Here is a 13918-nt window from a genome sequence, read left to right on the forward strand (position 1 = left end):
CCCTGGAGACCCCAATTCTAGAGGAGTCATTAGCCATTGGAAGCAAGTAACTGTTGACGTTTCAACAGTTTTCTATACAATATCGGAGAGTCGGAGGAAACAGTTCGATTCATGGTATCCGCTTCTTGCTACAATTGTATAGGCTGCTTTTCTGAGCCTCTTTGCTGTTGTGCATGGAAGGTGCCTGTGTCAACGGTCATTGTCCTGGCCTTAGAGTGTGTGGTGGGGACTTGGGGTTTTTGGGGAGTCGTATAACTGTCCCCCCTTCCTGATTTGAAGAGCACCAATACCTAAAACACGGATGGACGACTCGTGGCATAGAGTGGGGGACGGAAGGATTTTGCAATATAAAGTGTTATGGAAAAATCTAGGTGCGAGGCTGCTCCGTCCCCCAGCTGGCCGGGCAGAGCCCGTGGGACCCTGCAGAATAAAGGAAGGAGTCCAGCCAACCGGAGCAAATAGCTGTAGACCAAAGTTTACTGCGCAATAGGTTCAAAAAGCAAATTTGAACCCCGAGGATGGGGTGACAAGGACTTTTAAAACTTTCCCACCATATCCCAGAATACCGTTAATACAGCATCATTGCTACATCACTGACATGTCACAGAAGGGGAGGGGTTAACCTTGGCAAACATGCCCAAAGATTAGCACAAGCAGACATGGGAGGGCAAGACTCAGGTATAAGATGAGCATAGACAAATATGTCTTAAGTGCCCACCACCCAAAAGTCCAATAGAACTTCCTTTGCATGTCTGGAGCCTGAGGCGAGTCAGGTGATGAGATTTGGCTTCCTTTGGCTAACAATGAGCCCAGCAATTGCCACCTCTGAGAACTTCCTGGAGTCCTTTTTCAAGGGGAAAATAGTTTTGGAATGAAGAAAACTGGGAAAGGAGATGATTTTATATTATTTTTAAAGCTAGGTAACTTCCCTGAGCTGTCAAGTTGAAAGGATACATTCAGGTATAATATTTATAATATTTAACTTTAAAGATGTGCCCCCCCCCCGTAATTTCCGTAACATTTAGAGTGTGGGGTGGGGGACCCCACTTTGCAAGTGGATTGCCGGGATCAGCCCCTCCCTTCTCTCCTGATCCACTAGGAAGAGGGGAGGGGGAAAACCTTCCTCCCCCCCCACTAAATTCCTCCCCTTCCGGTACATCATTGTCGCACCCCGCCCTCACAACCTCAAATTGGTCCCATACGTTGCACCTCTTCCTCCTCCTCGGAATCCGGCTTCTGTTCCGGATGAAATGCGGAAAGAGCTTCAGTCAGAATGGACACCTTAAAATACACCTGCGGATTCACACAGGGGATAAACCATATAAATGTATGGAGTGTGGAAAGAGCTTCAGTTTCAATTCAAACCTTAGAAAACATCAACAGACTCACACAGGGGGAAAACCTCTTAAATGTATGGAGTGTGGAAAGAGCTTTAGTGATAATGGAACCCTTAGACAACATCAGCGGACTCACACAGGAGAGAAACCATTTAAATGCATGGAGTGTGGAAAGAGCTTCAGTCAGAGTGGACACCTCTATATACATCAACGTACTCACACTGGGGAGAAACCATTTGAATGCATGGAGTGTGGAAACAGCTTTAGTGATAATGGAAACCTTAGAACACATCAGCGGACTCACACAAGAGAGAAACCATTTAAATGCATGGAGTGTGGAAAGAGCTTCAGTCAGAGTGGAAACCTCAGTATACATCAACGGACGCACACAGGGGAGAAACCATATAAATGTATGGAGTGTGGAAGGAGCTTTAGTGATAATGGATATCTTAGAACACATCAACGGACTCACACAGGGGAGAAACCATTTGAATGCATGAAATGCGGAAAGAGCTTCAGTCAGAATGGACACCTTAGAACACATCAACGGACTCATACAGGGGAGAAACCATATAAATGTATGGAGTGTGGAAAGCGCTTCAGTACGAGTGGACACCTTAGAAACCATCAAAGGATTCACACGGGGGAGAAACCATATAAATGTATGGAGTGTGGAAACAGCTTTAGTGATAATGGAAGCCTTAAAACACATCAGCGGACTCACACAGGAGAGAAACCATTTAAATGCATGGAATGTGGAAAGAGCTTCAGTCAGAGTGGACACCTCAATATACATCAACGGACTCACACAGGGGAGAAACCATCTAAATGTATAGAGTGTGGAAAGAGCTTTAGTGATAATGGATCCCTTAGAACACATCAGCGGACTCACACAGGAGAGAAACCATTTAAATGCCTGGAGTGTGGAAAGAGCTTCAGTCAGAGTGGACACCTCAATATACATCAACGGACTCACACGGGAGAAACCATTTAAATGCATGGAGTGTGGAAAGAGCTTCTGTCATAATGGACACCTCAATATACATCAACGGACTCACACGGGAGAAACCATTTAAATGCATGGAGTGCGGAAAGAGCTTCTGTCATAATGGACACCTCAATATACATCAACGGACTCACACGGGAGAAACCATTTAAATGCATGGAGTGCGGAAAGAGCTTGAGTCAGAATGGAAACCTCAATATACATCAACGGACTCACACAGGCGAAAAGCCATTTGAATGCCTGGAGTGCGGAAAGTGCTTCAGTCAGAATGGAGACCTTAAATTACACCAGTGGATTCATACAGGGGAGAAAGCATATAAATGTATGGAGTGTGGAAAGAGCTTCAGTAACAGTGGACACCTCAATATGCATCAACGGATTCACACAGGGCAGAAACCATTTAAATGCATGGAGTGTGGAAAGAGCTTCAGTCAGAGTGGAAACCTCAGTATACATCAACGGACTCACACAGGGGAGAAACCATATAAATGTATAGAGTGTGGAAAGAGCTTTAGTGATAATGGATCCCTTAGAACACATCAACAGACTCACACAGGGGAGAAACCATTTAAATGCATGGAGTGCGGAAAGAGCTTCAGGCAGAATGGACACCTTAGAAAACATCAGCAGATACACAGGGGAGAAACTGTTTAAATGTATGGACTGTGGAAGGAACTGCAGTCAGAGCGGAACCCTTGATTTCTGTCAACAAACTCACACAAAAGACAAACCGTATAAATATCAGGAAAGTAGATACAGGTTCAGTCCTAGTGGAAGTTCTAAATGAACGGACTCATGAACATGAAGAACTTTAGGAGTTGAAACCCTACAAACCATCAAGAAACTCAAAGAGGAGAAGCAGTATAAATGGAAAGATTGCAAAAAGGGCTTTATTTACAATGGAGTGTTTAAGGAACATCCTGGGACTCTCCCAAGGAAGAACCCATTTAGATGTATGGAGAACGGGACGTTTTCCTTTCAGTGTCCACTCTTTCTTCACAGCAATGAACTCATCAGGAAATCAGTCTGAAACACATGACGTGTATTTGAAGTGCTTGTGTACATATGTAAAACTGAACAGCAACAAAATTTTGAAGGCAATGTCAAACAATGTGAGTATAATCTAAGAGGTAAAGCACCTTTTGAGAGAGAGGATGAATCTGGTTTGCTGGTGGTGAGTGAGGATGAGGGCTGGGCGATATATTGATACCTGGTCCAATACCGGTTTCTAGACCGCATCGTGATAACCTTTGAAGAATAACTGATATGGCAATACACCGTGAATCACAGTGTGTGTTTCTGGGACGTGCCTCCAAGCAGCGGCAGAAAGCTTTTCTTCGTGAAGTCCCTGCAGATGCTGAGTTGCTGACTTTCCTCCCAGGCAACAGGAAGCGAAACACACACATCCATTGCCTGCGTCCTTCCAGCCTCTTTCCTCCCTTGCTCCCTTCTGCTGGTGTGTGTGCCTGACTTAGATATCCTGTGTGCTCTGTGTGATTTTACTGCTGGAACTGGATTTGCTCTCAGGAGCTAAGTTTTGTGCCTCACTGGGGACCCAGTGAGAACTGTATGCTTTGAAAGCTCAGTAAACTATTACTGAAGAAGTCCTGCTGCCTCTGTGTGTGTTTTTGACCTCAGCGTGGGAATTGCTCTACACGTGGCCCCTACCCTGCTGCTACGTGCCTCATGCCCTGGAGTTGGTCTACTCAAGCATGCAAGATGGCATGCACCAAGCTCTGTCACCCCACCACTGCATGATTTCAAAACACTACTTATTCAACAGAACTTCATCCCTGCCCCCTGCGCATTCTGAAGAAAACTTGAAATACTGAAATTGAATGGGAGATTTCCCCCCAAGCCTATTTGTAGGATGGGGAAGGTGGGGCTGCAGGTACCAGGGAAGTCTCCTGGGGGGCCCATCTTCAGTCATGAACCCCATGGGCAACCCTAGAGCTCCTGCTTATTCTGGGGTTTGGAGAAGATAGTACTTTTCCATATTCCCAGAAGTTATTATTCAATCCTGCTGCTAGGGAGTATTCCTACCAGAGGACCAGAGTGTATATTACTATCATACTGATTTTACTGCTATGGCTGTTTTTGCTGTCATGGACTGGCTGGCTGGGGGGGGGGGTGAGGCACCAGCTGGGAGACCCCAAAGGGAAGAAGGCTCAGATCCTGGGGACTGGTGGTGGGATGGCAATGAGCAGAAAGAAGGAGAAAATGGAGCAGAACGGGAGGGAAGATGTTGCAGGCTGGAGGAAACAGGGTTTGGTGAGCAGGAAGAGGCTGGGGCAGAGAGCAGTTCAGGCTCAGAGGGAGGAGAGGAGGGGGGTCAGGAGACCCAGAGGAGGCCGGATGCTGAAGCATCCAGGGAGACGACGACTCCTGCTGCGACCAGCTCCCCTCTCCCCTGGTCTCCTAGAGCACACAGAGAAACCCAGTTCAGACCCCATGATCCTGCACATGATATTAAGAGGGTGTTTCCCTGCCCCCCAACATGCCTCACTTTAATCTTGTTGACAATGAACTGTATTTTCAGCCCATTCTCCCTGTTTGGAGAGCTCTTTTTGGTGCTCCTTACAATCTCTCTTTGTTTGAACAACTGCTACTAGCAAACTTTGCCCCCTCCCTACTCATTCCTAACTCTAGATCATTTATGAACAAGTTGAAAAGCCACGTGTCCCAATCCTGATCTATAGGGGACTCTCTGCTTCTCTCCATTCATAGGAGTGTTCCTTTATTAGTACGTGTTCCTCCCTCCCCCCATCCTTCTGTGCTGCGGAGGAAACCCTGCGGAAAAGTTCTGGGGTGAATTTCGCTTCCCCATACATCCAACACTGCTCAGCATTCAGGAAAATGGAAGAGGAAAGCTGGCCACAATCCAAGAGACTGAGGTCAGCAGAAAGGGAAACAAAGCCTACTCCAAGGGAAGCCGCTTCAGCTTCCAGCCCATCTGCTCCCACAATGGCTGAAGAAGAATTGCCCTTTGGGAATGGTGGAGCTGAATGGAAGTGGGCGAGGAAGCCCCACAATCGCTCCTGCTGGAGGAATAGGGGCACTGACCCCAATACTCAAAGGTGATGATGACCTGGTCCTTTAGGGGCACTCTTACGCCATCAGGAACCGGGAGTCCCCCACACCTGCCTCCCCCACACCTGCCTCCCTCATCTGGATTCAACCTCAATCTGTTAGCTGCCATCCATCCTCCAACCACCTCTTTCCAGCTCTTTCTGTGATGTATGATGTATCTGGGGATGGTGGTCTTGGGTTACACCCCGTCTGTGATGTGTGTATGATGTATGGAGGGGTGGTCTTGAGCTCCAGGGCAGGGCATTTAAAATGTCTATAGAAGGCCTTGTGTGCCATTGTTCTGGGTTCCCCCTCCCTCCTGCGTGTGGTGAGTGAGGACCCTGTTGCAAGAGATCAATAAAGATCAGGCTTACTAGCTGCTTTGCTTCTCAATATTCTCTGGTTGGCCTCTGTTATTTTCTCCTACCAATAGGGAACCTACGTAAGGACTCTATATGGGCTCTTGGATACCGCAAAAGGGGAAAAGGGCAGATTTTTTGTTTACAACATTTGCTTGGAACATTTATTTTATATATATTAGACCTCAAAATTCTTACAACAATTGCATATGGTTGCATGAACTTTTAAGACCTCTCCCCATTTCCCACAATACATTTTTTCACAGCATCATCCATACATCACAAATGTGTCACAAAGTAGGAGTGTTTGGAATTTAGAAACATGAGCCAATTACCTACCCCTCTCAACAACCCCAGTTTCCCCACACCTTTTAACTACCCCCTTCCCCAAAGAACCATAATAGTATTTACCCATCCCCCCAACTGCAAGGTTTTCCTCCGCTTCTCCTCTGAATGCATCAGGATTCAACCCACCATCCCAATGGATTTCTGTCTGGGACATGTGCTGCCCTTGATCGCCTCCTGCCTCCTAAGGGATTATGGAGTCAGGGGGAGCCCTGGAGACCCCAATTCTAGAGGAGTCATTAGCCATTGGAAGCAAGTAACTGTTGACGTTTCAACAGTTTTCTATACAATATCGGAGAGTCGGAGGAAACAGTTCGATTCATGGTATCCCCTTCTTGCTACAATTGTATAGGCTGCTTTTCTGAGCCTCTTTGCTGTTGTGCATGGAAGGTGCCTGTGTCAACGGTCATTGTCCTGGCCTTAGAGTGTGTGGTGGGGACTTGGGGTTTTTGGGGAGTCGTATAACTGTCCCCCCTTCCTGATTTGAAGAGCACCAATACCTAAAACACGGATGGACGACTCGTGGCATAGAGTGGGGGACGGAAGGATTTTGCAATATAAAGTGTTATGGAAAAATCTAGGTGCGAGGCTGCTCCGTCCCCCAGCTGGCCGGGCAGAGCCCGTGGGACCCTGCGGAATAAAGGAAGGAGTCCAGCCAACCGGAGCAAATAGCTGTAGACCAAAGTTTACTGCGCAATAGGTTCAAAAAGCAAATTTGAACCCCGAGGATGGGGTGACAAGGACTTTTAAAACTTTCCCACCATATCCCAGAATACAGTTAATACAGCATCATTGCTACATCACTGACATGTCACAGAAGGGGAGGGGTTAACCTTGGCAAACATGCCCAAAGATTAGCACAAGCAGACATGGGAGGGCAAGACTCAGGTATAAGATGAGCATAGACAAATATGTCTTAAGTACCCACCACCCAAAAGTCCAATAGAACTTCCTTTGCATGTCTGGAGCCTGAGGCGAGTCAGGTGATGAGATTTGGCTTCCTTTGGCTAACAATGAGCCCAGCAATTGCCACCTCTGAGAACTTCCTGGAGTCCTTTTTCAAGGGGAAAATAGTTTTGGAATGAAGAAAACTGGGAAAGGAGATGATTTTATATTATTTTTAAAGCTAGGTAACTTCCCTGAGCTGTCAAGTTGAAAGGATACATTCAGGTATAATATTTATAATATTTAACTTTAAAGATGTGCCCCCCCCCCGTAATTTCCGTAACATTTAGAGTGTGGGGTGGGGGACCCCACTTTGCAAGTGGATTGCCGGGATCAGCCCCTCCCTTCTCTCCTGATCCACTAGGAAGAGGGGAGGGGGAAAACCTTCCTCCCCCCCCACTAAATTCCTCCCCTTCCGGTACATCATTGTCGCACCCCGCCCTCACAACCTCAAATTGGTCCCATACGTTGCACCTCTTCCTCCTCCTCGGAATCCGGCTTCTGTTCCGGATGAAATGCGGAAAGAGCTTCAGTCAGAATGGACACCTTAAAATACACCTGCGGATTCACACAGGGGATAAACCATATAAATGTATGGAGTGTGGAAAGAGCTTCAGTTTCAATTCAAACCTTAGAAAACATCAACAGACTCACACAGGGGGAAAACCTCTTAAATGTATGGAGTGTGGAAAGAGCTTTAGTGATAATGGAACCCTTAGACAACATCAGCGGACTCACACAGGAGAGAAACCATTTAAATGCATGGAGTGTGGAAAGAGCTTCAGTCAGAGTGGACACCTCTATATACATCAACGTACTCACACTGGGGAGAAACCATTTGAATGCATGGAGTGTGGAAACAGCTTTAGTGATAATGGAAACCTTAGAACACATCAGCGGACTCACACAAGAGAGAAACCATTTAAATGCATGGAGTGTGGAAAGAGCTTCAGTCAGAGTGGAAACCTCAGTATACATCAACGGACGCACACAGGGGAGAAACCATATAAATGTATGGAGTGTGGAAGGAGCTTTAGTGATAATGGATATCTTAGAACACATCAACGGACTCACACAGGGGAGAAACCATTTGAATGCATGAAATGCGGAAAGAGCTTCAGTCAGAATGGACACCTTAGAACACATCAACGGACTCATACAGGGGAGAAACCATATAAATGTATGGAGTGTGGAAAGCGCTTCAGTACGAGTGGACACCTTAGAAACCATCAAAGGATTCACACGGGGGAGAAACCATATAAATGTATGGAGTGTGGAAACAGCTTTAGTGATAATGGAAGCCTTAAAACACATCAGCGGACTCACACAGGAGAGAAACCATTTAAATGCATGGAATGTGGAAAGAGCTTCAGTCAGAGTGGACACCTCAATATACATCAACGGACTCACACAGGGGAGAAACCATCTAAATGTATAGAGTGTGGAAAGAGCTTTAGTGATAATGGATCCCTTAGAACACATCAGCGGACTCACACAGGAGAGAAACCATTTAAATGCATGGAGTGTGGAAAGAGCTTCAGTCAGAGTGGACACCTCAATATACATCAACGGACTCACACGGGAGAAACCATTTAAATGCATGGAGTGTGGAAAGAGCTTCTGTCATAATGGACACCTCAATATACATCAACGGACTCACACGGGAGAAACCATTTAAATGCATGGAGTGCGGAAAGAGCTTCTGTCATAATGGACACCTCAATATACATCAACGGACTCACACGGGAGAAACCATTTAAATGCATGGAGTGCGGAAAGAGCTTGAGTCAGAATGGAAACCTCAATATACATCAACGGACTCACACAGGCGAAAAGCCATTTGAATGCCTGGAGTGCGGAAAGTGCTTCAGTCAGAATGGAGACCTTAAATTACACCAGTGGATTCATACAGGGGAGAAAGCATATAAATGTATGGAGTGTGGAAAGAGCTTCAGTAACAGTGGACACCTCAATATGCATCAACGGATTCACACAGGGCAGAAACCATTTAAATGCATGGAGTGTGGAAAGAGCTTCAGTCAGAGTGGAAACCTCAGTATACATCAACGGACTCACACAGGGGAGAAACCATATAAATGTATAGAGTGTGGAAAGAGCTTTAGTGATAATGGATCCCTTAGAACACATCAACAGACTCACACAGGGGAGAAACCATTTAAATGCATGGAGTGCGGAAAGAGCTTCAGGCAGAATGGACACCTTAGAAAACATCAGCAGATACACAGGGGAGAAACTGTTTAAATGTATGGACTGTGGAAGGAACTGCAGTCAGAGCGGAACCCTTGATTTCTGTCAACAAACTCACACAAAAGACAAACCGTATAAATATCAGGAAAGTAGATACAGGTTCAGTCCTAGTGGAAGTTCTAAATGAACGGACTCATGAACATGAAGAACTTTAGGAGTTGAAACCCTACAAACCATCAAGAAACTCAAAGAGGAGAAGCAGTATAAATGGAAAGATTGCAAAAAGGGCTTTATTTACAATGGAGTGTTTAAGGAACATCCTGGGACTCTCCCAAGGAAGAACCCATTTAGATGTATGGAGAACGGGACGTTTTCCTTTCAGTGTCCACTCTTTCTTCACAGCAATGAACTCATCAGGAAATCAGTCTGAAACACATGACGTGTATTTGAAGTGCTTGTGTACATATGTAAAACTGAACAGCAACAAAATTTTGAAGGCAATGTCAAACAATGTGAGTATAATCTAAGAGGTAAAGCACCTTTTGAGAGAGAGGATGAATCTGGTTTGCTGGTGGTGAGTGAGGATGAGGGCTGGGCGATATATTGATACCTGGTCCAATACCGGTTTCTAGACCGCATCGTGATAACCTTTGAAGAATAACTGATATGGCAATACACCGTGAATCACAGTGTGTGTTTCTGGGACGTGCCTCCAAGCAGCGGCAGAAAGCTTTTCTTCGTGAAGTCCCTGCAGATGCTGAGTTGCTGACTTTCCTCCCAGGCAACAGGAAGCGAAACACACACATCCATTGCCTGCGTCCTTCCAGCCTCTTTCCTCCCTTGCTCCCTTCTGCTGGTGTGTGTGCCTGACTTAGATATCCTGTGTGCTCTGTGTGATTTTACTGCTGGAACTGGATTTGCTCTCAGGAGCTAAGTTTTGTGCCTCACTGGGGACCCAGTGAGAACTGTATGCTTTGAAAGCTCAGTAAACTATTACTGAAGAAGTCCTGCTGCCTCTGTGTGTGTTTTTGACCTCAGCGTGGGAATTGCTCTACACGTGGCCCCTACCCTGCTGCTACGTGCCTCATGCCCTGGAGTTGGTCTACTCAAGCATGCAAGATGGCATGCACCAAGCTCTGTCACCCCACCACTGCATGATTTCAAAACACTACTTATTCAACAGAACTTCATCCCTGCCCCCTGTGCATTCTGAAGAAAACTTGAAATACTGAAATTGAATGGGAGATTTCCCCCCAAGCCTATTTGTAGGATGGGGAAGGTGGGGCTGCAGGTACCAGGGAAGTCTCCTGGGGGGCCCATCTTCAGTCATGAACCCCATGGGCAACCCTAGAGCTCCTGCTTATTCTGGGGTTTGGAGAAGATAGTACTTTTCCATATTCCCAGAAGTTATTATTCAATCCTGCTGCTAGGGAGTATTCCTACCAGAGGACCAGAGTGTATATTACTATCATACTGATTTTACTGCTATGGCTGTTTTTGCTGTCATGGACTGGCTGGCTGGGGGGGGGGGGTGAGGCACCAGCTGGGAGACCCCAAAGGGAAGAAGGCTCAGATCCTGGGGACTGGTGGTGGGATGGCAATGAGCAGAAAGAAGGAGAAAATGGAGCAGAACGGGAGGGAAGATGTTGCAGGCTGGAGGAAACAGGGTTTGGTGAGCAGGAAGAGGCTGGGGCAGAGAGCAGTTCAGGCTCAGAGGGAGGAGAGGAGGGGGGTCAGGAGACCCAGAGGAGGCCGGATGCTGAAGCATCCAGGGAGACGACGACTCCTGCTGCGACCAGCTCCCCTCTCCCCTGGTCTCCTAGAGCACACAGAGAAACCCAGTTCAGACCCCATGATCCTGCACATGATATTAAGAGGGTGTTTCCCTGCCCCCCAACATGCCTCACTTTAATCTTGTTGACAATGAACTGTATTTTCAGCCCATTCTCCCTGTTTGGAGAGCTCTTTTTGGTGCTCCTTACAATCTCTCTTTGTTTGAACAACTGCTACTAGCAAACTTTGCCCCCTCCCTACTCATTCCTAACTCTAGATCATTTATGAACAAGTTGAAAAGCCACGTGTCCCAATCCTGATCTATAGGGGACTCTCTGCTTCTCTCCATTCATAGGAGTGTTCCTTTATTAGTACGTGTTCCTCCCTCCCCCCATCCTTCTGTGCTGCGGAGGAAACCCTGCGGAAAAGTTCTGGGGTGAATTTCGCTTCCCCATACATCCAACACTGCTCAGCATTCAGGAAAATGGAAGAGGAAAGCTGGCCACAATCCAAGAGACTGAGGTCAGCAGAAAGGGAAACAAAGCCTACTCCAAGGGAAGCCGCTTCAGCTTCCAGCCCATCTGCTCCCACAATGGCTGAAGAAGAATTGCCCTTTGGGAATGGTGGAGCTGAATGGAAGTGGGCGAGGAAGCCCCACAATCGCTCCTGCTGGAGGAATAGGGGCACTGACCCCAATACTCAAAGGTGATGATGACCTGGTCCTTTAGGGGCACTCTTACGCCATCAGGAACCGGGAGTCCCCCACACCTGCCTCCCCCACACCTGCCTCCCTCATCTGGATTCAACCTCAATCTGTTAGCTGCCATCCATCCTCCAACCACCTCTTTCCAGCTCTTTCTGTGATGTATGATGTATCTGGGGATGGTGGTCTTGGGTTACACCCCGTCTGTGATGTGTGTATGATGTATGGAGGGGTGGTCTTGAGCTCCAGGGCAGGGCATTTAAAATGTCTATAGAAGGCCTTGTGTGCCATTGTTCTGGGTTCCCCCTCCCTCCTGCGTGTGGTGAGTGAGGACCCTGTTGCAAGAGATCAATAAAGATCAGGCTTACTAGCTGCTTTGCTTCTCAATATTCTCTGGTTGGCCTCTGTTATTTTCTCCTACCAATAGGGAACCTACGTAAGGACTCTATATGGGCTCTTGGATACCGCAAAAGGGGAAAAGGGCAGATTTTTTGTTTACAACATTTGCTTGGAACATTTATTTTATATATATTAGACCTCAAAATTCTTACAACAATTGCATATGGTTGCATGAACTTTTAAGACCTCTCCCCATTTCCCACAATACATTTTTTCACAGCATCATCCATACATCACAAATGTGTCACAAAGTAGGAGTGTTTGGAATTTAGAAACATGAGCCAATTACCTACCCCTCTCAACAACCCCAGTTTCCCCACACCTTTTAACTACCCCCTTCCCCAAAGAACCATAATAGTATTTACCCATCCCCCCAACTGCAAGGTTTTCCTCCGCTTCTCCTCTGAATGCATCAGGATTCAACCCACCATCCCAATGGATTTCTGTCTGGGACATGTGCTGCCCTTGATCGCCTCCTGCCTCCTAAGGGATTATGGAGTCAGGGGGAGCCCTGGAGACCCCAATTCTAGAGGAGTCATTAGCCATTGGAAGCAAGTAACTGTTGACGTTTCAACAGTTTTCTATACAATATCGGAGAGTCGGAGGAAACAGTTCGATTCATGGTATCCCCTTCTTGCTACAATTGTATAGGCTGCTTTTCTGAGCCTCTTTGCTGTTGTGCATGGAAGGTGCCTGTGTCAACGGTCATTGTCCTGGCCTTAGAGTGTGTGGTGGGGACTTGGGGTTTTTGGGGAGTCGTATAACTGTCCCCCCTTCCTGATTTGAAGAGCACCAATACCTAAAACACGGATGGACGACTCGTGGCATAGAGTGGGGGAAGGAAGGATTTTGCAATATAAAGTGTTATGGAAAAATCTAGGTGCGAGGCTGCTCCGTCCCCCAGCTGGCCGGGCAGAGCCCGTGGGACCCTGCGGAATAAAGGAAGGAGTCCAGCCAACCGGAGCAAATAGCTGTAGACCAAAGTTTACTGCGCAATAGGTTCAAAAAGCAAATTTGAACCCCGAGGATGGGGTGACAAGGACTTTTAAAACTTTCCCACCATATCCCAGAATACAGTTAATACAGCATCATTGCTACATCACTGACATGTCACAGAAGGGGAGGGGTTAACCTTGGCAAACATGCCCAAAGATTAGCACAAGCAGACATGGGAGGGCAAGACTCAGGTATAAGATGAGCATAGACAAATATGTCTTAAGTACCCACCACCCAAAAGTCCAATAGAACTTCCTTTGCATGTCTGGAGCCTGAGGCGAGTCAGGTGATGAGATTTGGCTTCCTTTGGCTAACAATGAGCCCAGCAATTGCCACCTCTGAGAACTTCCTGGAGTCCTTTTTCAAGGGGAAAATAGTTTTGGAATGAAGAAAACTGGGAAAGGAGATGATTTTATATTATTTTTAAAGCTAGGTAACTTCCCTGAGCTGTCAAGTTGAAAGGATACAATCAGGTATAATATTTATAATATTTAACTTTAAAGATGTGCCCCCCCCCGTAATTTCCGTAACATTTAGAGTGTGGGGTGGGGGACCCCACTTTGCAAGTGGATTGCCGGGATCAGCCCCTCCCTTCTCTCCTGATCCACTAGGAAGAGGGGAGGGGGGAAACCTTCCTCCCCCCCCCACTAAATTCCTCCCCTTCCGGTACATCATTGTCGCACCCCGCCCTCACAACCTCAAATTGGTCCCATACGTTGCACCTCTTCCTCCTCCTCGGAATCCGGCTTCTGTTCCGGGAATGGAGGGGTGGGGGTGA

General features: G+C 46.9%; 2 protein-coding genes and 2 long non-coding RNA genes across 4 annotated transcripts; 2 read left to right on the forward strand and 2 right to left on the reverse strand.

Moving 5' to 3' along the window:
* The first annotated feature begins 2326 nt into the window (after positions 1–2326).
* Positions 2327–3949, forward strand: LOC307225246 (uncharacterized protein). Its single transcript, XM_079993152.1, has 2 exons — positions 2327–3075; positions 3121–3949. The coding sequence occupies exon 1, from the start codon at positions 2446–2448 to the stop codon at positions 2995–2997; it is 552 nt and encodes a 183-aa protein (XP_079849278.1). The 5' UTR covers positions 2327–2445; the 3' UTR covers positions 2998–3075; positions 3121–3949.
* Positions 3950–6785: 2836 nt separating this feature from the next.
* On the reverse strand, positions 6786–7562 carry LOC307225540. The gene is made up of 2 exons (XR_013843060.1): positions 7529–7562; positions 6786–7207 (listed from the first exon to the last, which is right to left on the reverse strand). It is a non-coding gene; the product is annotated as an uncharacterized lncRNA (long non-coding RNA).
* Positions 7563–8652: 1090 nt separating this feature from the next.
* On the forward strand, positions 8653–10275 carry LOC307225247 (uncharacterized protein). The gene is made up of 2 exons (XM_079993153.1): positions 8653–9401; positions 9447–10275. The coding sequence occupies exon 1, from the start codon at positions 8772–8774 to the stop codon at positions 9321–9323; it is 552 nt and encodes a 183-aa protein (XP_079849279.1). The 5' UTR covers positions 8653–8771; the 3' UTR covers positions 9324–9401; positions 9447–10275.
* Positions 10276–13112: 2837 nt separating this feature from the next.
* Positions 13113–13889, reverse strand: LOC307225442. Its single transcript, XR_013843016.1, has 2 exons — positions 13856–13889; positions 13113–13534 (listed from the first exon to the last, which is right to left on the reverse strand). It is a non-coding gene; the product is annotated as an uncharacterized lncRNA (long non-coding RNA).
* Positions 13890–13918: the final 29 nt, after the last annotated feature.

The sequence above is a fragment of the Podarcis cretensis genome, assembly GCF_951804945.1.
Source record: "Podarcis cretensis genome assembly, chromosome: 10".
In the NCBI taxonomy this organism is placed as follows: Eukaryota; Metazoa; Chordata; class Lepidosauria; order Squamata; family Lacertidae; genus Podarcis; species Podarcis cretensis.

Bases quoted from the DNA above. Each gene is read 5' to 3' on its own strand.
- LOC307225247 (XM_079993153.1), top strand. From the start codon at position 8,772: ATGGACACCTCAATATACATCAACGGACTCACACGGGAGAAACCATTT.
- LOC307225246 (XM_079993152.1), top strand. From the start codon at position 2,446: ATGGACACCTCAATATACATCAACGGACTCACACGGGAGAAACCATTT.